Genomic DNA, 22,800 nt, shown 5'->3' on the forward strand with positions numbered 1-22,800 from the left:
GGTGTTTAATGCTGTCTTCTCTAGTCCATGTAAAAATACCACATGCTCTATCCAGACTGGTTGAACCATCACATTTTTCAAATAATCTTATGGAGGCAGGGAAGTCACTATTACTTAAGCAGTGAGTAGTGGGGAGTTGGCTGGCATCAGCCTTTCGTCACACAGAAGTACATGAACCAGGGAGCAGCTGTGCAGTTACTAGGATCTTGATTCCCAAAATGGGGAAACGTCTGCAGGCTAAAAAAACCAAACTGCACATTTAGCTTAACCAGAAATAGAAAACTAGTGCATTGGAAGCTACAAACTAATCCTCTATGTACCTAGACATTATTCCTGGACGTGAAAAGTGCAGTACTTACAGGTAATAAAAAAACAAACCTACAGACCAACCTTTTGAAAATTGTACTTTATTAAATATACAAAAGCTCAGCACTTCTGTAGAAAAGTGTACTTCATCTCTCATTTGGTAATGCTGGTCAGTGCCCTGCAGCTTTGGTAAAACTGCACTCCAACTCCACATTTCTCCCGTATGAAGTGCAATTCTTAATTGATGAAATAGAAGTTCATGTTAGTGAGCTGCAAGAAGACTGCGCAGTATCGCTAATGCATGTTAGCTGTATGCATGAGACTTGCACTTCCTGCAACCTTTCACTCACTACTACTACTTTCACCAGCAGAACCGAGCCACAAGACTCAACTGACAGCATTCAAATACCAAAAGAATGAAAATAGTTATGACTAATAAAGTAATTACTACTTCTCAAAACATTTATAACTCAGCTCTCTATTTCAGTACCATTTGTAGAAAACATTTCCTTCTATTTATGTTCAAGTTAATTTCCTTTGGTATGGAGAAGGCATTTCTCCTGACAGTCATAACTGCATTTCATAAATAAGGTATTTTTGTACTGATTTACGTATAATTAAAGGAAATAAAAACTACTGTAGTATAGGGACGGCACATCTGGAAGCCAGCCTCTAGCTTAGTGGAGAGAGACTTAAAACCAGTGCAAGACAGTCTCTAATCTCAAGTACTGGTTACAGCAGAAATATGTAAACATGAGCCATCACAACACAACAAGGCAGCATTCCTCTAACATGATACAAAGCTCAAAAATTAAGGCTACTAAAGTCTATACAGGCAAAATTATAATGATTTAATATATGAAGGATGTTGATAGTCCTTACTAAGTGAAATTCAAGAAAGAAACAGTATGCATAGCAAAAAAAACCCCAAACCAATACTTGAAAGAATATACATTAAATTATAAAAGTAAATTACATTACAAGGCAGTATGTTTTACTTTTACAGGGCAGTCACCTCTTGAGTATCCCTTTAAATAAGTACAATTCAAAGCTACATTTTTAAATAGTTATGCAGTGCTATTTTCCACGCTACCATTTTGGATGTTTAACCAACAACTTCAGAGACTTCTAAAAAGTTGGGGGAAATCAATCCTTTCTGACAAATGTGCCATACCTCGCAGCACTGCTAACCTGACCACTCATTATTTCAAGTTATTTTGAAAATCCTCTGTCCAAGAGCATATATTTTATACCAGTACTGTGAAAATTCAGCTGTTTTTCCTTTGAACACATACATACACTTCCAAATGTATCAAAGTCGATGATACATGACTGTGCCTGTAAGACAAGGCAGCAGAGGGAAGGTTTGTCAGAGCCAGGTACACACACGTATTTCCTAAGGATATCCAGGCATAGTTCACGTGATAACGTTGGCACTTTCTCCATAATACACGAGGTACCCGCAACTGTCAGTGAGGACTTGCCAGATCTCAAACCTGGGGTATCAGTAAGTGGCAAGACGTACAAATCTACTTGCTTATTGACTTACAATGAATTCAGACATTCCAAAATCCCTTTTCACCCCAAAGTCAATGCAATTGACTTCCTCCAAGTCCTATAGTCATATTTTTCATGGATAACGTGTATCAATAACCCCATGCAAGCCCCCTTCCCCTGCCCCTGGTGCGCACTGCTGAGCTGTGATATGCTGTAAGCACGCTGCAGTAACCAGGACAGAAATGCACTTGGAAAGTTTTTAACCAGGACTCAGTGCAAACCCCAATCACCTCCTCCTCACTGCTGCTTCTTTGGTGGAACACGAGATTTTGCAACCACAATTGGAACTACAGACAGCAACCCAATCAGCAAGGCCCAGAGAGGGCGGTAAAAGAGCCAACCAATGGAGATGGTCAGGAGCGACAGCGAACTGGCGACGCAGAGGGCAAATGCTTTTAATCCAATGTTAACCAGATCTCTCACAACAGGAAACCAGTCCACTGCAGAAAGAATTAAATAGGGATAAAGTAGTTGACAAGATGATAGTTTAAAAGGAAGTCTAATCCATGCCTAGGGTTTGCACACTAACTATTGCAATCAAAGGACAGACTCCTTTATCAAGAGCATTGGATTAGGCATTTCAGCAGAGTATCCTCAAGGTATTTGATAATTAAAGCAACAGCTGAACATCTCAGACAATCGTATGCCCATGTCTTCAGACAGGAAGTAATCCAGAATTAAGTCTGAAGTCTTGTCAAAGGCTTGAGAGGCAAAGTAGACCAATAAGCCTTGCAGCTATGGAACAAGTCTAGGATGACTGATACAATATGATAGCACAAAAATTAATTTCTTGCAGTAGCATGCACATGGATAAATAAATAAGAAAAAAAAAAAAAGAGAGAACACACTGCTACAAAGCAAATGAGAGCTTTGATGTTTGAAGTTTATACAAGCTGAAGGCGTCATCTTGTTTTCTCTTAAGTTTATACTCCAACATTTTTCTACACCAGAAGGATAAATGAAAACCTTCTTGCTGTGTGTTCACAGCAGCATACAATAACCACACCCAAAGACATGTTACTATACAACTACTAATTAAGACTAAGTTGAGGAGACCACTTGTGTATGGGTGTAGAAAATAAATGGATTGCAGCACCCTGACTTAAAAGAACCAGACCAATATGTGCTTTGGCTTCTGATGTTGGTAAGCCTTGGGCTGGGATCTTCTGAGACTGGTAACAGATACCTGCGTTTTTTTTAATGTTCACAAAGCAACCATCTGGTTCTGGGATCCTGCTTATCTGCAATTGCCTACAATGACTTGCAGATCAAATCCAGTCTCAGTTCAAACCAGATTCCTCCTGACCTTCAAACTAATTAATTGCATATGTGAGCAAGAAATAACCTCCCTAGGGATTATGATCCTGTTTCTAAAACATTTTTTTTTCTGTAAAAATACTTACCTAAAGTGTAAAAGATTCGGGTCATTAGGCTGATGCCTACAAACATTGCCAGCCAGCCTGCTGCACGGAGGGCCCAGGTCTTCATGGTGTTACTCTCATGCTCCTTCTGAAACACTTCCTGAAAGCAAACACCACTATATCCAGCCTGCTTCTCAACTTCTTTCGAAATCCACTTGGTTCCAGCATATTATGAGCAAATCAGAGTCTATAGCACTTTAGGAGCACAAATTCTCTTGTAGAAGATATATTGCAACTCATTCCGCAGAGTCTTATTGCGTAGTATTGCTGCACACTACAACAGATTTTGAAGTGCAGCACAAGAGAAACTGGCATCTTTCTATATTAGGACAGCTAAACAAGCACTGTTCGACACACCATAACCACAGGCAGAAAGCAGTTTTTGCTGCAGATGGATACATTCAACATTATTGTGGAAAACAAGACACTAATAAATAAGTGTAATAAGGAGGAATGATCCGATTTCACTGTTTGAAGGAAGAGAGAAAAAAATAGCCAAAGGAGAGGTGTGTGAAAGAAAGCAAACAGTATGCAGTGAAGAAGAGGTAAAAGGTAAGTGTACATTGTGTGGGGCAACACAAAGCATCTATCTGCAAGAATTCTAGTAAGAAATTTTCAAGATGGGTAATGTGCCCCTCTGGGTCTATAAACCATACACATAATAAAGCACTAACTGGGAAAAGATGTGTGTGACTGATTCACTCCTTGTACATACAAGTACACTACAAATTATTCATTTGTAATGAGTTAATTTCCAATTAACTAAAATTTCGTCTAATGAGGATTCAGAGCTCACAGCAGAGAGCTGATTCTACTGCTACTCTCTCTCAACTCCAAACAAAAACCTTTTCAATTGCTTTTGGGAGTGTCTGTAACTTCTTGACATCTGGGATTTTTGCAGCAGGGCATGAAACAATCATTAATGGAAACAAACCTACTAAAAGGAGTAAATGAATCACCAAATTGCTGGAGCATGCAGGATTTATTGGAGCATAATGATATGCCTGAAGGTTCTTTCTCAGCCAGGATAGCAATAAACATTTCAAACAAGCCTGAACTCCTGTTACTAAAAGCTGAAGACAGGATGGCTCCCATCATTCATTTAATTAAAGCCTAGTTTTTACTATTTTTACATATGACCTTTCAAAAGCACGTGTTTGCATGTGTAAGTGGGAAAGTACCAAAGAGCAAATAAAAGCAGAATGAGAAGGCACAGAAACAGCCTTTCAAGCAAAGGATGTTCAACAGTAACACACGGGGATTTTTTTTTTTAAAAACAAAACAAACAAACAAAGCTAGTTTAGCTACGGTTCATTTTTAAACTTGAAAAACCCACCAGGAACAGCTATAGCTAAGTTATATACCGCCAGTGGGTGAAGCATGGCATTTTGCTGCAACACAAACTAAAGAGAAATCTGGAAGGCAAACACAGGCTATAATGCCTTGTCCTACATAGAGAGAGAAAAGCCAGTGTTTCCATCAAGTGCCGCCTCCTCCTCTAGAGCATGTCTGAAGGAGAATGAGCACTCACTCCCCTGTTGCTTCTGCACTACCACCTTCAATATTATCCTTCCACTACTACAGCATGGGAGCTCACCTCCACAGAGAGGTCCCCAGGGTACAGAATCTGCAGGACATCTCCCGACTTGGTATGATATGGAACCAGCTGATCACCTCGTTGGCGAGCAACCACAGTCACCTTGGATGAAAAGGGAAAATATTTACTAGTTACCAAGTTGGGAACAGAGTTTGCAAAATACAGAAAAAGCTGAAGACTCACCTTATCAGCAGAGCCCAAATGGGGGTCATCTCCACTCAGACCTGCATAGAAGAATGAGACACGAAGGTCTCCTACCTACGAACAAGAGGATATTGGAAATCAAGAAAGATTTCTCTACAAGAAGAATTACAGGAAAGACAACTCTGCACGGGAACACCCTTTATATATCACCACTTCTTCTGAATGTCTATACCAAGCCTGAGGATACCCAGAATGATTTCCAGGATGTACTTTTTTCAGCCTAGTTGACAGCCAAAACAGGATAGCTCAAATGCTGTTTTGCAATACCCTGTCTGGTGTAGTTGCAGGAGCACATTAACACAAATGAGATCCTATGTTCTTTCCTTGTAATTTCATCTTTTGGCAGAGGAGGGCAGACAGCACAAGCTGACAAGCCATTTTATTGTATTCCGTAGAACACATCTCCCAGCACCATCCTGCATCTTTCCATTCAAAAGCATGGCAGACTCAAGAAAAACCAAAGACAAAGGAGCAGGATCAAAAGCTTTCTGCAAGAGAAGCACTCATGCTGAAGGATGGTACTATGGGTGTCACCCAATGCGAGGGTCCGCACTCTAATTTCTACATATTTAAATAGAAATAGGACATGCCTCAACTTTCTTTTTCACATAATAGTAATCACTGCTTTTGTTTATCTTTTCATCTTACTTCTGGACGCCTTGGGTTCTCACTGTGGTAAAAGTAATTTCCTGCTCGGGTAACATCAGCATGTGGATCCTCAAGGTTCGCCAAGCTCAGCTGCTTGAAGTCATCAATTTTATCCACAAGACCTAAGCAGAACAAAGAAACAAGCTCAGGTCTGGTGTATAACATGGAACAGCCAATTTGCTGGTTGGCTTCCTGATTATCACTTGAAATGACTGCCATTGTGGAAAGACCAAAGTCTGCTGCTGAAGCAACAGCAGACACAAAGCGTACAAAGCAATCCTTACCCTTGGAAAGAACAAAGCTGCCAACTTGGACGTTAGAAGAAACAGCAGTGAAAGACTCCACAGCCATTGCACTGAGGAACAGAGAGAGTCTCTGATAAGTCCCAGAATTATGATCACATTCTAGATTCGCAGTATGTAATATAAAGCACATAAAAGGTACTCTGTCAAACATCAGGAGAAACACAAAGAGCTAAATGATTTTCATGATATTAAAACAAACCTATCAAGAAACTGTGTCCAGACTTCACAGTGTTGGAGCTTTTCACATAAGACAAGATATGACTGTGTCAACCCCTGGTCTGACCTTCCATTCACACTATAGGATCTACACTTGTTTTTTCTGTCTGAAATAGAGTTCAGCTATTCAGAAGCCGGGGACAAGCAGGTCTGAGTGACAACGAATCAATCACATTCCTAGATTAATTCCTGCAACATTTAACTACACTCATAAATGCACTTTATTTCTATCCTGAATTTAGTCTCTGCTGTCAACTGCTAGATCTTACGTGCTAAATTAAGAAACTTAGATCATAAAGCTTCTCCATATAAAGGTAATTCTTTATCACGCCCAGCTTAACTAAATTCAAAGCTCAGGAATCCTTTACTTACAGAGCTGACTTCGTTCTCATAAGCAGTACTACTAGAATCTCCTTGGCAATATACAACAGATTTTATTTTCACAAATATCTAAGTTGCATAAAAGGATAAGATGGATGGACAGGAGGAAGATGACACATAGCATACACTTAAAATAGAGTCTCATTAATGATAGGCATGAATTCTAAAGTTCAACATGTCTGTGCTGTCTCATGCAAGGATCCAGTCTCCTGAGTTTGTACCAATACACTCAGATGAAGTGTTCTTAGATGCAGCACTTAAGTAATGACCTGCAGTAGCACTAATTAAAAATGCTTCTTACTCTTAGTTGGAGATTTGCATTTACTGGAGAAAGCTTGAAGAATTTTCATGAACAAAAAAGCACACATATCGTCATTTTCCCTCCTCATACACTACTCCCAAGTAAAGGACAGTGGTTTTGGATGAGCTCACAGAACTAAAACAAAGTTCGGAAGATAGTCCAAACTTCAAAGTTTTGTTGAAATCCTGGTCCTACTATCTATCCAGCTGTATTTTTCACTCACACCTTTTTGTTTTGGTTTGGTTTGTTTTTTTACAGCTGGCACCTTGAATCCTCAGAACTGAGCAGGTGATGTGAGAATGATATGCAAGCTAAAATGCAGCATTAAAAATGGCACATTGTAGCGTAACTAAAATGCTGCAGATGAGATAACAGGAAACAACTTATACATGACTGACTGCCACAAACAAACCTGTGAGCTCACACATGCTAGCTTAGAAAAAGCAGTATGCAAGTGGCATGCCAAGCTCATGGGATGTCTGCTATTCTAACCCTGTACTTGTAATAGAGGAAAGGACAGACTGCACTGATAAACAATAGAAGTCAGAACAGAACCTATTCAAGTTCTACTATACAGAGACCACATGGCCCACAGGCCTGGCCATTACTAATAGAAAGCATAACTCTTGTTCCTCCAGGCAGCTCTGAACTGCTAAGCTCTCTATGCCTTAATTTTCCCAACTACCAAAAGACCAACAGTTTCCACCTACTTCACCATGTCATTTGGCTTTCATCTTTGATCAGATACAGTGACGTAATCGAGAAGTTCTGCACTAGGTGGTAAATTACCTAGGGTTTTTGTGTCCAATTTCTCGATCAAAGTTTCTGCTGTTCACAACTTCTGATTTCCATTCGGTATCTAAAGAAAATGATATGAAGTTTGAGGAGAAAACAGGAAAAATAGCCACTCAGATCTTAGTTATTCAAGACATCTTTCAATCAATGAATCAGTTCTAAGTTCCACTTCCAGTAATGATGTTTACATCACAGTATGTGACAGTCTACGCTGACACTTAAATCCACCTTTCTAGCACATTAATGAGAAATGGCAGGGTTAAAAAAAAAAAAAAAGGATTTTAGTGATAAAATTGTAACTCAGCTTCACTCAGTGTAAGCTTTGCTGTTGGCTTTGATTCCTGGCTCCACATTCTAGGAATAATGTGATTTTGTGAGGAAAGGCTATAAATTCTGCTGGAACTAGCAAACTTCAGAGCAGTCAAGTAACAGATAGAGATGGTACCTATATGTGTCACTGACAAAAATACACCATGCTGCCTTCATTCAAGCCACAACAGCCTTCCCACACCCCTAGAACAGATACCAGTAGGTTTATTCTAACTCCTACAAAACTAGGGCCCCTTTTTTGAGCAGTTTCTGTATTAAATATAGCTTGCTCTACTTACATGATGGACCAGAAAGGAAGGAAGGGGTGTTTGGTTAAACAAGAAAATAGAGGGTTTACAATAAGAAAACAAAATACACACACACACAAAATGTCCAAAGTCACGTGCATAAAGGAAAAGGGACTTTCTGTTGATCAGCTTACTGTATGAATACGTTGTCTCTTTCTTAATCTCACCATTCTCTTCATATTCCCTGCAGAGAAAATGGGTGCAGTGAGAACCAAAACAGGGTATACACACCCCTGCTCAGGGCAAAAAACACTTTACAAATGAAATGCACAGATAGCTCACTGGCAACACAAACTTATCTTTACAAGTAAACAAACTCTTCTCTGAACTACCTACTCTGAAGACATTCTCTGTACAAGGAGAAAACTACACACAAATGCTAAACAGCCACAATCTTCTCGTTCCCACCTTGCAAACAGGGAGATGTTGACGAGAGAGATGTGGAAGCATCAGTATTAAAGACAATAAGGCAAGCTGACCTAAATCAACAAGTCTTCTAGAGATGCTGCATGATCATCAGTTTTAAACTGTATTTTTCACACCTTTGCAGCCTTTGACATGCAGGGGGAAAGAGGATTATAAAGTTTTATTTTAAAAAAATTTAGGATTGTGTGTTTTGGAACAATGGTTTTGATTCTGCTAATCAACTAGCAGGCAAGGAGTGTTATGGAGGTGGAGTTACAGAAATCCTAATGGGCAGAAAGTACAACAATAAATAAAAGAATCATTAGGATCATTAGAGAGGATAAAAATCAACTGAGTCTTAGGGAAAAAAACATGTGCTTTCTCTTTGTTTTCGCACAGATTGGTAAAGATCTCTGAATTTTATTGACAATACATATAACAGAAAATTGCTGCAGTGTGGAGGCCAAGAAACCCCATATGAAATTATACAAAATCAGGAAGTGGAAACATTTGATAAAAGATCTTGGATGTTATCCAAATTTTATCAGATGGAAATTCTGCAGAACTGACCATCTACAAGAACCTGATATCTTCAAGGAAATTAAAGTGACTCTAAAAAAATCCCAACAGCTGTAGAATTCTCCTGACATAAAGACTTACTGGTTCGGATTTTTTCTGACAAAAAAAATTTGATAGGATCCTGTTAACACAGCAGCTTTGTAAGCAACTTTTAAATATTCATTTCACTTACCTGGAATCTTCATATTCTACCCACTGGTACATTTCCACTTCACGCTTAAGTTTGACGGCATGGATGGAAAGCCCATAGCTGGGATCAAACAAAGGCTATTTAAAAATTAAAGAAAATACAAGTCAGCATAAACGCTGTACCTCAAAAACTCAAACCCTGTACTTTTATTATCAAACCCATTCACATAACCTGCTGTTCATAGTTAGTACTAAGGTTACACAAAGCTGAATATAGAATAAATGTTACAAAAGACAAAAAGTTGACAGTACAGGTAACCCTAACTGGTCAACGGAATATTCCATCCCATAACATCATCTTCAAGAAAATCAAAATGAAGTTGTGGAGAATCAACGGTACAGCAGTATTTAGTGAAAAAGGTTAGCAGACGAGCAATCTGAAGACCTCAAGGGATGCTCGTACTTCACTCTCTCTTTCTCTGTATCTGACAGTTTGGGGCTGTAATTCTTACCCATACAGGGTAAGGGCTAAACTACAACAATATCAAACATAATTTTAATTAGCAAGGACTTTTCATTCCCTCTAAGCTTGAAATACTCACATCTTCAAGATGCTGCTTTATTTACCTTAGATGTACTCAGAGCGCCAGCTAAGTGCACCAGTCTCCCTTCATTCTGCTGAGACACACTGTGGATGCTGTCAAGAGGGAGCACAAGAGAAAGTCCCTCATCAAGAGATTTGGCTGTCTTTAAAGCTCGTCCCTGCAATCAAGAAAAGGAAAACCAAATTGTGGAGCACCAATGGTTCAGCAGTATTTTGTGAAACAGGTTAGCAGACAAATGATCCGAAGACCACAGGGAATGCTTGTACATTGAGCCTCAAGGCATATTCTCAAAACACACTTGCACTCCTCCACTCTCTCTTTCTCTGTGTCTGACACCATTTGGGGCAGTACTTCTCCCTCAAGAAGGACCATTAACACATGGAGATTATTCCCACAAGGTTATCCAAAGTTATTGCTCTTTAAAGTCTTAACTTGTTCGTTGTTCACGAATAACTCCAAAAATTATGCCAATTGTGTTCCTTTTACCGTAGACCTCTATGGCTACTTGGCAGATGTTTTCCTTACATTACCATCATGTTATGGTGTGCATTTTCCTGTAAAGTCACTTTGTGAGATTGTGAGTAGTTCTGTTTTTCTCTTGTAGAGGTTTAAAAGCAATTATTCAGTGAAAATTCACAGAATTCTGCTTCCCCCAAAACCAGCAAAAATAGGTATGTTTGCAACGATAGGGTGCTAGGATTCCCTGCTTACTTTAATTATTTTTTTCAGTCTAAAACTAAGACTTAAAATAACACTGAGAGTAATTAGCACCCTCAATTTTGCAACATGGAGTATGAAATCCTTTAACTCAACTAAAACAACTCCAGAAATTAGGATCTTGCATTATCCCAAGAGAACAGAGAAGACCAGAACACGGCTGGCTCATACGATCCTCTTTCAATAATACTGCAGCCTGTTTCTGCACCAGCTCAAAGGTCTTGGGTCTTATCTTTCACCACACACTGCCACTGTTCTTCCCACACTCAGTTCTACAGAAAGACTATCTGTGGCCCAGTGATTTTGCTGTTCTGTTTTATTCCAAGGGTAAGCACCAGGCTCTCCAGACATAACAACCTCTTCTCATCGATGAAGTAATAAAGCTTTAAAGTGATCATTTTAGTAAGACTATAAAACTAGTTGAATGTCACCTCAGCTGTGACATTTTAAAGCTGCGTATAAACACTGTCAGTATTTAACTTACTTCATTGGTAAAAAGAAGGTAGAAAGACAGAAGAAACGTCACTAGTCCCATCAACATTCCTCCAGAAGTCTCGCTGAGCCTCTCCAGGAACCCTGGTTTGGACTCACTTGTGATTTTAACATGTTCTTTTCTGCTGCCTGTGTCAGAGAACTGTTGGAGATAAACCGAAAAATACAATATTGCTGTAACAGGGGAAGGCATTCTGTTGCAAAATAAGCCTTTTAGCTTTGTTAATACTGCCGCTCTGCAGAGTAGCACCTCTTGCCTTGGAGAAAAGCTTTCCCACACTTGTTAAATGCCTCATCACACTTCTAGTACCAGATACACAGTCAATAAATAAAACTCAAGCCTAATGGAAAAAACAATTGCTATTACAGTGGTTCAAACGTATTCGCTCAAGCTTTCTTCGGTCTGTCTCTAGGCTGCCTGTTTGGTGTCCACACCCTGCATTCGGGCCATGACAAATTGAGTAATACTCCTGAATTCCAAACCAACTAAAACATAGCTATAAATAACAAGTTACATTCTAACCTCACCAGTGGCAAGTGCCTGCGTACTTTAAAATAATTGTATCTGGGGCAACAAAAAGAGATAACTTAAATTTGCTATTGCTGTCCTAGCCAGTGCCACACGAAAGCAAGAAAACCCAGAGGTTTATCTGAGAGTAACAAGAAGTAACTTCAGCACACTTAGCCCAGAGGAGGGAAGGCTCCTCTTTTGCTCAAGCTGCCAGGCAAGGATGTGGATTCAGATTTGCACACATAGCCATAATACCAAAAATACCAGAAAATAAACTCTCTAAGACTTGTTCTGGACTTTTAGAAGCAAACATCTTTTATCAGGCCTAGGCAATGTGAAGAGGTGATCTCCATCAATCACGTGCAGCAAGATAAATGCTGGTTACAGAATGTATTTCCCACTTATATACACATGTAAAAATCTTCCCAGAAGCCTTATGCCAAGGACTAATTTTAATGTTAATACGAAATTCACAACAGTCAAAACTCTAATCTGGAGCTGGCTCCAGCTCTGCCTGACCTTGCCTTTGAGATGGAAAGGGACCCTAAACAAGGGTGGTTACAAAAGAGACATCTGTTCAGAGGGACGTTCTGTCTGACTTGCAAAGAACACAACCACTTAGACGAAACTTAACTCTACTTTAGCTTAAAACAATAAATACTCCGCTTTTTTGGGAAAGTACTTATTGTATAAGGTAGGAGACGAGGCAAGGCTTCTCTTTCGCTCATCTCGAAACGCCAGGCGGGATGTAGGTTCAGACTCGCAGCCACAGCAGGAGGCGAGGAGGGAGGTGGCAGCGCCCCCCCCACCCCCACAGCAGGCGCTGCGGCATCCCGGAGGAGCAGGGGGCCACCCCAGAGGACCGCCACACGCAGGACGGGCACTTACATTCCTGGACATCTTGAACCTCTTCCGCTCGCCAGGTACCAGCCCGGAGCCACCACAAGAGCCGCCGCAGGAGCCGCGCCCCAAAGGCCGCCGCGCCCCTTCCTCAGGGCTTTCCCGCCTCCGAGCCGCCCCCGCCGCAAAGCACGCTGGGACATGTAGTTCCCGCCTTGGCTGGAACTCTCCCTGCCGCAATGCACGCCGGGACGCGTAGTTCCCGCCTGGGACAGGAAGCCCCTCCCCGCCGGGCGCGGGGCACGCTGGGAGATGCAGTCCACCTCCTGCCGCGCGGGAGGCGCGGGCGGCGCTTCCGGGGGCGGGAGGTCACGGCGTGGAGCGGCGGCGGCTGAGGAGAAGCGGAGCGGGAGGGGAAAGGCGCCGGGCGGCTCCGCCATGTCTTACTGCAGGCAAGAAGGTGCGCCCCGAGCGTCTTCCCGGCTGCCCGCGGGGAGGAGGCGCAGCCTGAGGGGAGAAGAGGCGGGGGGGGAGCTGCGGGCCCCGCTCTCCTCGCGGCGGGCGGGAGGGGAGCAGCGCGGCCAGGGCCGAGCTTGAGCGCCCCCGGGGAGAAGCTCCTGCCAGCCTGGCTTAAGCAGCCAGAGGTGGGGGCTTGCACCTCTCTAAGGGGTGAGCAGCGAGCCAGCTTCACGTTTCCTTATCCGTACAAGGTATTTCGTTGTACGGGTTGGGTTATTTATTAGGCGCGGCCACTTTGTATCCTGGGGGCATGTTCCACAAACCGCCAGCCTCTTAAGTAGCTAAACTTAAGGTTTCAAACTTGTTCTGTAGTTCTAAATGTTCTTTTGAAGCCGTAAACTTTGGCACACTGATTGCAGCTGCTGAATGTCGGTGAGGGACTTGTAACCTTCGTGGAGGTGCTCATTGAGGAGAAGCTCCACGTGAGCCAGCAATGCCCGCTCACAGCCCAGAGGGCAAACTGTATCCTGGGGTGCATCAAAAAAAAGCGTGGCCAGCAGGGCAAAGTGATTCTCCACCTCTACTCCGCTCTGGTGAGATCACACCTGGAGTCCTGTGTCCAGTTCTGGGAGCCCCAACATAAGAAGGATATGGAACTGTTGGAACGGGTCCAGAGGAGGCCACGAAGATGATCTGAGGGCTGGAGCATCTCTGCTATGAGAACAGGCTGAGAGGGCTCTGGTTGTTAAGCCTAGAGAATAGAAGGCTCCAGAGAGACCTTACACCAGGACCTGCCGGGACTGTAAGAAAACTGGGTAGGGACTTTTTACAAAGGCTTGTTTGTAGTGATAAGACAAGAGGGAATGGCTTTAAATTGTAGGCGGCAAGATTTAGATTAGGCATTAGGAAGAAATTCTTCACAATGAAGGTGGTGAGGCATTGGCAAAGGTTGCCTAGGGAAGTTGTCCGTGTCTTCTCCCTGGAAGTATTCAGGTTGGATGGGGCCTTGAGCAGCCTGGCCCAGTGGGAGGCGTCTCTGCCCATGGCAGGAAGGTTGGAATTAGATGACCTTTAAGGTCCTGTCCAACCTGAATCATTCTATGGTTCATGAGGCTTGACCACTTTGCATGCTGAGGGATATATTCCGCTCACCACCATCCCCTTAAGTGATGCAAAATGACTAAATGTAAAGTTTCAAACTGGAAAAAAGCTATTTTGTAGTTCTGAATGCCATTTTGAAGTCATAAGCTTCGGTACACTGCTGCTTATAAACTGTGACGAGGGACTCATAACCTATGGACATTCATGCTTTTACTTACTTAACATCTTTAATCTTTGCAAGATCCAAGTTTCCCTTATGGCATCCTACCAGATTACAGTGGCAAGGGTTAAAGTTCATGTATTTCTATTTCCTTTTAAATAAGAAATGACTGGATGTTCTACATTGTAAAGATCACTGGAGTACAATGCAGGGTTGACAGAAAACTTTCCCTTTTATAGAGGGTTTATATTTATCTGTTTCTCACACATGTTTAAATGCAAAGTAGTTACTGAGCAAAGTAAACAGAGTCACTGAACATCTTGTTGAGGTCACACTGAGGGGCATGGAAACACTAATTTCTAGTGTGCCGACTCACTGTAGTGACCTTCATGAATTTGTAAAAGGAAAGGAAGTTCTTGTGGAACTTTGGAATTTCTTCTCCACTCGCTAAATACTCGGTTATACATTCGAAACAGCTTTGACTGGCTGTTCTGTTCTGCTTGTGTCTGCCTCATGGCGTTTTTTGCAGTTTTGCAGAGTTTAGAAAGCTCTACTCAGGTTTCCAGCCAAGCTTCCACCTACAGAATTTCTTTGTTAAATCAAGAAAGGCCCAAGGGAGTGTGTTGTGTTGTTTATCTGACCTTGGTAACATTCCCAGCACCTTTCAATATAGTTGGTTCTACACTGTTAAGGTGCTATTCAGTATTTAGTTCAGATAATTATCATAAAACATTACAGGAGTCTTTAATGAGGAGTACTATTATTATTAAGTATTTTATTGAACAGTTTAGTGTAGTTTTTCTTTCACTGTTCTTTTTTTTTTCTAACCTCTTCATCTAGGTTAGTCCTTGTAAGAATAGTTTGAGCTTGTTTTGAAACAGCTTTTTAACTTTATAGGTCATTGAACTGTACTGTGATCTGTAGCTGTTGCAGTATGTTGCTGTGAAAATTGGACCTGTAGAGAAGTAGGATTTCAGCTGTGTGTGTGTTTCTCTGAACCAACAGTTCTTGATAAATACAGGAAAATTAATTCACTCTTAACATTAATGTATCACATTGACTATCTCCATTACCTTGTGGTGTTCAGTGGCTTTATAAGTGACTTCTTCCACCTCATCTTTCTCTGAACTTATGCTTGCTGTTTCCTATGTGTAGGAAAAGACAGAATTATATTTGCGACCAAGGAGGACCATGAGACTCCAAGCAGCGCCGAGCTGGTTGCAGATGACCCAGATGACCCTTACGAAGAACAAGGTCAGTACCAGAGTGGAAGTAAGGAGTCATATGTCAGATATTATCATTGTCACATGTTAGATATTCTAACAATTTTAAAATACAAGAAGAAAAAACAGAAGTTGTATGAAGTAGAAAAAAATTATTCATTCATTTTTAAAGACTGAAGACAGCTGATTTTTCAGTAGACAAACACCCAAACTCTTAGAGTTTTTAACTTCCAAATTAAAACATCGCAAATGACACACGCCTCCTTACAGGGGGTGTTTTGTATACTTTTGGTGATTTTTCAATGTGGCCTGTTCAAATACATCAGTTGATGGCTTATAGTTTTGGTTAGTAGTCAGAGGTACCTAGAAAAAGACTTTTCCTTCCTTTCTCTTATTAAGAAAGTTAGGGTTTAATCAGTGAGAGTTGTGGTGATTTTTTCACTGTTTTAAATGATCAAGTGCAATTTTCAAAGAAACTAAGGTGAGTTATGTACCACTGCTATTGATGTGAGTTTATCCTGCCTGTGTGAAGCTGCAGTTGCCTAATTTGGTGACCTCTGACTATCTGATTTAACATAAATTACATCTGACTAGTCCTGTACTATACGAGTAGCATTACAGTCAGTAACTAGTAGTAATATCTTTCAATGCCATGTGACAGGTGAATTCAAATTACTCAGTTTTCAACTGTAGCTGTCTTGCCTAGAAAAGATGCAAGTTAAAGTTTTCAGTGGAGACTACAGTTTTTATATGAAGTAGATCTAACCTACAGGTGGAGAGAGCAGAATGTTTCCAAGATCAAGACTTGTAATAATCTCATTGAACAGAGCATATTTTATGTTGTTTCTAATGAGTAGATGAAACAGTCTTCCTGTCAAGGTATAAATTTTGCCCTAGGTTAATAAATTGTCATGAACATCTGTGAATTTTGATGTATCTTTTTCAAATTACCTTTATGCTTACAGCCTCTTCACTTTGTGTGAAGTGATCTCATTCCTTTCAGCTCAGCTGAGATTAAAGTAATCACTTCATCCTTTTTGAAATTTTGTTAGAAAGTAAAAGTTATGTGAGCAACTCTGTGACCTTTAGAGGGCAGTGTTTAAGCACATTTCAGCAGCTGGAGCACACAGGGTTTCTTTGCTGATATTGTGTGTAGTTCGAACTACATCTCCCTATGTCATTAAAATTAATTTTTCCATGCATAGATTTGTGTTCAAATGATTTTGCATTTAGCTGCCTAGTTTGGCTTCATTACAACTGTCTGTAGTCAGTATAAAGTTTAGCTTATCAACAGTGATTAGTCTGTTCAGTTTTATAATTACCCAAACGAGAACAATGAGAGAATTACAGTTTCAGAAAGATGTGTAAAACCTGCAATTTGGTACCTGGTATTTAGGAATTCTTCTACCTCGTATTTTCAGGAAGGTTGTTTTACTGGCTGAGAACCAATAGCCAAATTGCTTAAGTCAGGAGTTAATGGCCTCTAATGATCATATGGTGGAATTAAGTTCCTTATTCCTTTTCTGTGGCCTGTGGCTTTCTGTTTCCTCTAAAAAATTGGAGAGTGCTTGCAAAATAAAGCTAAGGAAGATATTTTTTCTAGATATCACATCTGGAGAGCATACAAACCCTTGGAGATTTTGTTGTTCACTGAACTGTTAACTCACATTGTGTGATCAACAGCGAAACAGAGTGGCTTGCTGTTTAGTTAGGTAAAGTAATGTGTGCGATCTGTATTGATGTTACATGTGGCTGTTTAACGTTCACCTGTCTTCCTTCTCATAATCAGCCATCATTTTTTTTGATAATTAAATATTCTGTTAATAAGAGGTGCCTGTCTAGCAGCAGCATGTGGATGCATGTTGGTCCTGTAACTAAGCATCTATTTTTGACACAGGCTTTTAAAGAGGAAAGGAAACGATGCTTGTCTCAGATCTAATGTAACAGACACTACAAAGGCTTAGAAAGTGAGTGTAGAAAACAATTCTCTTCGTACTTCTATCTCTTGGCCCACCACTCCACCCAAATTATTCTTTCTGTGGTTATACACATACCACAAGTATATATGGTCTTGTGCCATACGTTTAGGTAGTAAACTAGCCAAAATTAAGAGCTGCTCTCTCCTGGTTTAAATGCCATCTTCTTTGATGCCTTTTACATGTGTTTTGCTGGACATGCAAAGGGATGAAGAGGAGCAGAGGTGGTAGGGGTTTTCGTAGCAGTCCTGTATTTACAACATCCTAGGTGACTTGCTTCCTAAACTCTAGAGCAGGGAAGAAACTGGAGAAAGTTAAAAGATTCTGTAAATTCTATTTAAATCTGCTAGTGAGTTGGGGTTGGGGTTTTTAGTTTTTGTTTTATTTTTTGTTTCCTTAATGTGTGGTAAGTTACTGGCATGTTTTAAGAGTTCTCTGAAAACGTCCCACTTAAACTATCTCGGGCTACAACACATCAGATCAAAACACGGATACAGTTGACGTATCACAGAATGTAGCTGCATCCAGTGGAAGTGAAATTTTTGGGAAGGAAAGACATATGGGCAAATGTTTTGGAGTAGATTGAAGTGCAGAAGCTCTGGCTTGAGTGGTTTTTATTTAAATGAAAATTGGAAAGGCTTTGCTGAACACAAAGTTACATGCAGACTTTTCTAGTTAGGCTTCTACTTTGAATAGAAGACTTGGTTTCCAGTGTTCGACTTCTGTGGCATGATTAACTGTAATGGCTCTTTTCATCTTTCCTGCTGTGCTGTATGCAGAACAGTCATAGACATATAGACATACCATAATCTATATTGTTTTCTCATACAGCTGAAACTTCTGTATCAGAGATGGTTTTTTTTTCTAGGGGTCTTTTTCGTGCTTAAAGTAAACATGTAGCTTGGTAGTTTTGGATAGTTCTGATTTTTGGTTCAGGTATTAACAGACATTACTCTTTGAGCCGTCTGCTTTAGTCAGTGCATCACTCAGGGAAACTGGTGATTTGTTTCCCTTGGGGGAAAATAAAGTTGTGTAGAGGTATTTTTTACTTCTATCAATCGTGACTGTTAGTTCATTAGTCATGTCAGTTACGAGACGTTGGTAGGCAAAGTGTTAGTGGCTCACTTTAATCCAAAAGCATTGAAAGTAATGAAGCCACGTTGAACAGGAAGGCAGACAAACCAGCATAGGTTCAAGTTAACATTTCATACTGCAGCGTATCTCAGAGTTCAATGCATGTGTCTGTTAACAGCTGTGGCTGATGGAAACAAGAATCTTTTTGCAGCAGTTTTGGAATAGTACTCTCACTGTAAATTTTGTTTCGAGTTTTAAGTGTTGCAGATGGAAGAATTTAAATGTGAAAGATCTCAAATTTTTGTTGAGATCTTTGCTCCCATCAGTTAGACAAATTTTTTGTTTTGTTAGGCTTACATGAAGGTGGCACTGGTGAGTTTTATACACGAAAAGTAATTTTTATTAGCATTAGTGTTGTGATAGGGGAGTTGGCTGAAGTTGCTTACAGCATAGCACCTCAAACACAGGTTGTTGCTGTCCTCTCCCTTCTCTGTTTTTCCAAACTTGTCCCCGTCATCTTATTTTAGGGACAGTTTTCCACAGAGGACCGATGAAGCAAGCCCCACAATTCTTTTAAAAAAGAACTTGATGAATGATCAGATGTAAAGGATTATTTTTATGACTGATGATGTCCCTTTCAGTCCTGCTTTCTATGTGTCTGATGTATTACATTGTGAATCATTGGCAGATGTTACTGGAATGTTTGTCATATAAAAGGGAAGAAACTGTTCTCAGAACAACAGTGGGACTTCATTACAGCAAGTACAAAGACAAGTGTTGACACAAAAGCAGAGGAGCCTGCCTTCATCCATGATATTAACAGATCCCATCAGCTAAGAGAGATTAGGTTGTGTGATGTCAGCAGTTAATTGCTAATGCAAGCCTTGATCTGCTATGATGTAGACAGGGTTGTGTTTTCTTCTCCAAGCGCAAGTTCATGTAGATTATGACCCACAGAATCAGTGAGGTTCAGGCTGCATTTGAAAAAAGTTTTAATTCAGTTTTAATTAAATACAGTAATCCTGTCTATTGCAGACTTGCAATTCAGGGAGAGTGATTGATTAAAACTGTTTCCTTTTTAATTGTGTTCTAGGCTAGCTGATACACTCTGTCATTGAAGCGTGTATTCTGCTGTAATTATCAGTGCGGAAATGCTTGCCTTTTTCATCTGTTTTTTTGGTTCGATTTTTAAAGTATGCTTTCTGTGTAAAGAACACCCAAAACTGATGCTGTTTTGGTGATCAAATAGGTGCAGAACAGTGCTCATGAGATATGCAAGAATATATTGTGTATCGGGTAACTCTTACATTGTTGTTAAAATATGCATGCTTACAAGGCAGTTCTAGTTCTAAAAGGAACAATTTACCTTAAGACAATTGTTTTGCAAGACAATTATTAATTATTTAAGAGAATTTTATTGCTGTGCTGTCTTCAGGACCATTTTGGAACTCCTCATGTATTTTTTCTTTTTGAAGTATTAGAAAAATGACTGTTCGAAATGACTTCTTGATTTTGATGAGGAAGAATATAGGACTTCAGAATCTAGTTTACAAGACAAGCCGACTTTCTTTTACACTCTGTGATCAATATCATTCTGCTTTGTCATCCTTGGCAATAAGGAATCTGACAGCAGTCATCTACTTCCTTGTTTCAGGTCTGCTTTTCCTCCAGGCAGCTGGAGATGCCACGATGCACTGTACTAGGCGTATCTTCTCAGTACAGTGATTATTACACATACTTTGCAAAACCATCTTGCTAAATAAAGCATGATCTATGAAAAGTGACAGCATTACTGTAATTGACTAAATCACGCAAAGGAGACAATTTCTGTAATGAAAAGGAGACATCAACACTGAGATTTCACTGGCGCAGTGTAATTTTCTGCTGAACTGAAAATTGATGGAGTTAGAGCATGTCATTGATGAATTGTGAATCAGTAAAATGTTCCTTTCATTCCTTTAAATATAGCATTAAATATGATTGAGCTGCTTTTGTTGTACTGATGCGTAAGATTTATGGTGTTGTGTCCAAGGACTTACTAGTGGGAGTGAAACGTAGGTCTGGAATTTTATGATCCCACAGGACTAAGACAATAAGTAGACTTACTGAATTCCGTGGAGTATTGTAGGCAACATCAAGTTACATCAGGCACTAAATACAAGTTTATATTTGCATCAAAGTAAGTGCAACTTTATTCTCCGACAGTGGTGTTTTCATACCTGCTTCTAAAGGGAAAGTATGTAAACTTTAGGTTTTTATGCACATGCTGTTGGCTTCTGCAGAAATTCAATCTGTATGTGAAGTTAGGGAAATCTGGTAGAGATTAAAAAACAGCTTCTATCACAGCACAGTATTTCTCTTGTTCTTCGTAGATGAACATAACTACACGCGAATTCATGCAAAGTACGGAAAGGAAATGGAGCTGTATTGCTTTAAAGCAATTTATTAGAGACTCTAGAAGCCCACGTGACCAAATGGGGCATAATTTTAAGGCTTGCATGTTCCCCTGACAGTCTGACAAGTGGGTTGACTTTAACTATGATCTGTTTTGCAGTTAGAATATTCTTAAGAGGTCTGTAGTCCAAGGAAAAAGGTTCAATTCAGGCATGGATATAGAACTAATCTCATTTGTGCCCAGTAAAGGATGATACAGATCAAAGACAGACAGACTGGCCAGGAGGTGAAAGATCTTTCACACCCTTGAAGCTACAGAACTAATACAGTGTTGGCAGTACTTCAGCTTATGCCTGCAATCTAGCAGCTTTCACTAACTGAAATCAGTTTTTGGAAGAAACACTGAACTTTTCTTCTCTCTTGTTTGTTCAGGATTGATATTGCCCAATGGAGATATCAATTGGAATTGCCCGTGTCTGGGCGGAATGGCTAGTGGTCCCTGTGGGGAACAGTTCAAGTCAGCCTTTTCTTGTTTCCACTATAGCACAGAAGAAATAAAGGGATCAGACTGTGTGGACCAATTTCGTGCCATGCAGGAATGCATGCAAAAATACCCAGATCTTTACCCTCAAGAGGATGAAAATGAAGAAAAAGAGAAGTCAAGCGAAGACTTGGAAGCTGCTTCTATGGAGGCTTCTGCCAAAGAGGAGAAGGGATCTAGCTAATGAAGATGCGAGGAGGCTGTTGTCTCCATTTCTCATTTTCAGAGACATGGACTTTTGCAGTATGTCTGTGTTTTGAATCACCAAGGAATGTTTCACTGTTCTTCTATACACTGTATCATAGTGAATAATTTATTGTGGAAGGAGAAATCTCAGTACTACAGCCATGCCAAGTAGATACTGCAAAAAGAGCAATTGTGTGTATGTATTGTATAACCTGCTATCTGACACAGTCACAACTTCAACAGCTGGGTTTTGCCCTCAGGTTCTCCTTGAGTTGTCTTCAAATATCTAGCTATCAAGTATAATTCCACTAATACACTGGGTCTGTCTTCATTTCAGTATGTTTTGATCAATAGCTGATCAATAGCTCTTCTGTTGTATTAATTGAAATTGCATTAAATGAGTGTTTTTCCTTAAAGATTTTTTTTTTTTGCCAGAGTGATGCAAAACATTGAAAATGGCCTAAATCTAGAACTTGTGAAATAATTTCAAAACGGTCTTATTAGATTATGGTTACATTTTACTACTAACATCAGGTAAGGTCTGCCAGAAAAATGTTGAAATGTATATCTCCTTTGATTTCATTTTCTTACTGTGATGGCTTTTGCAGTTTTAAGAATGGTGTGTTGTACAACAGTTGATTAGATGAATGGGATGTATGCTGGCCACTGGCTTTTATGTTTGCCCTGAAACCACAGGTTTTGGGTTCCTTTAGTTTAGTACCTGCTCCTTCAGTGTATAGACAGGCTTTTGTAAAATACTTCAAGAATACAATGAAATTGTTACCTGGTGTAATGATCTCAAAACAGATACTGTGACTTAAGTGCATATTAAAAAGCAAATACTTTTTACCTCCATTGAAAGCTCCGGTTTCTTTGTGTTTTGTTTTTTTTTCTTCTTAACAATGCTTGGATTTGAAGCACTCTTCTGCATTGTAAGCAGACTTTGAATCCATTTGTGAGTTGTAAAGATCAGTTTCTTCAGCTTGTCAGATTTTTGTTCTTGTCCCATTCTTTTCTCCCCAGCCCCAGGCAGTAAGACATAAAAAATGTAAAGCATTCT

The 22,800-nt window shown here is 40.2% G+C and overlaps 2 protein-coding genes across 2 annotated transcripts; one reads left to right on the top strand and one right to left on the bottom strand.

Annotated features, from left to right (window-relative positions):
• Nucleotides 1-391: 391 nt before the first annotated feature.
• TMEM43 (transmembrane protein 43) lies at nt 392-12,778 on the bottom strand. Its single transcript, XM_069865904.1, has 12 exons — nt 12,675-12,778; nt 11,268-11,417; nt 10,089-10,223; nt 9,505-9,599; nt 8,483-8,532; nt 7,726-7,795; nt 6,018-6,088; nt 5,734-5,855; nt 5,065-5,139; nt 4,882-4,983; nt 3,267-3,384; nt 392-2,303 (listed from the first exon to the last, which is right to left on the bottom strand). The coding sequence occupies exons 1-12, from the start codon at nt 12,684-12,686 to the stop codon at nt 2,101-2,103; spliced, it is 1,203 nt and encodes a 400-aa protein (XP_069722005.1). The 5' UTR covers nt 12,687-12,778; the 3' UTR covers nt 392-2,100.
• A 182-nt stretch (nt 12,779-12,960) lies between these two features.
• CHCHD4 (coiled-coil-helix-coiled-coil-helix domain containing 4) lies at nt 12,961-22,595 on the top strand. Its single transcript, XM_069865893.1, has 3 exons — nt 12,961-13,086; nt 15,502-15,600; nt 21,446-22,595. Exons 1-3 carry the CDS (start codon nt 13,065-13,067, stop codon nt 21,736-21,738), a joined length of 414 nt encoding a protein of 137 aa, XP_069721994.1. The 5' UTR covers nt 12,961-13,064; the 3' UTR covers nt 21,739-22,595.
• Nucleotides 22,596-22,800: the final 205 nt, after the last annotated feature.

Source organism: Phaenicophaeus curvirostris, chromosome 11, assembly GCF_032191515.1.
Source record: "Phaenicophaeus curvirostris isolate KB17595 chromosome 11, BPBGC_Pcur_1.0, whole genome shotgun sequence".
NCBI lineage: Eukaryota > Metazoa > Chordata > Aves > Cuculiformes > Cuculidae > Phaenicophaeus > Phaenicophaeus curvirostris.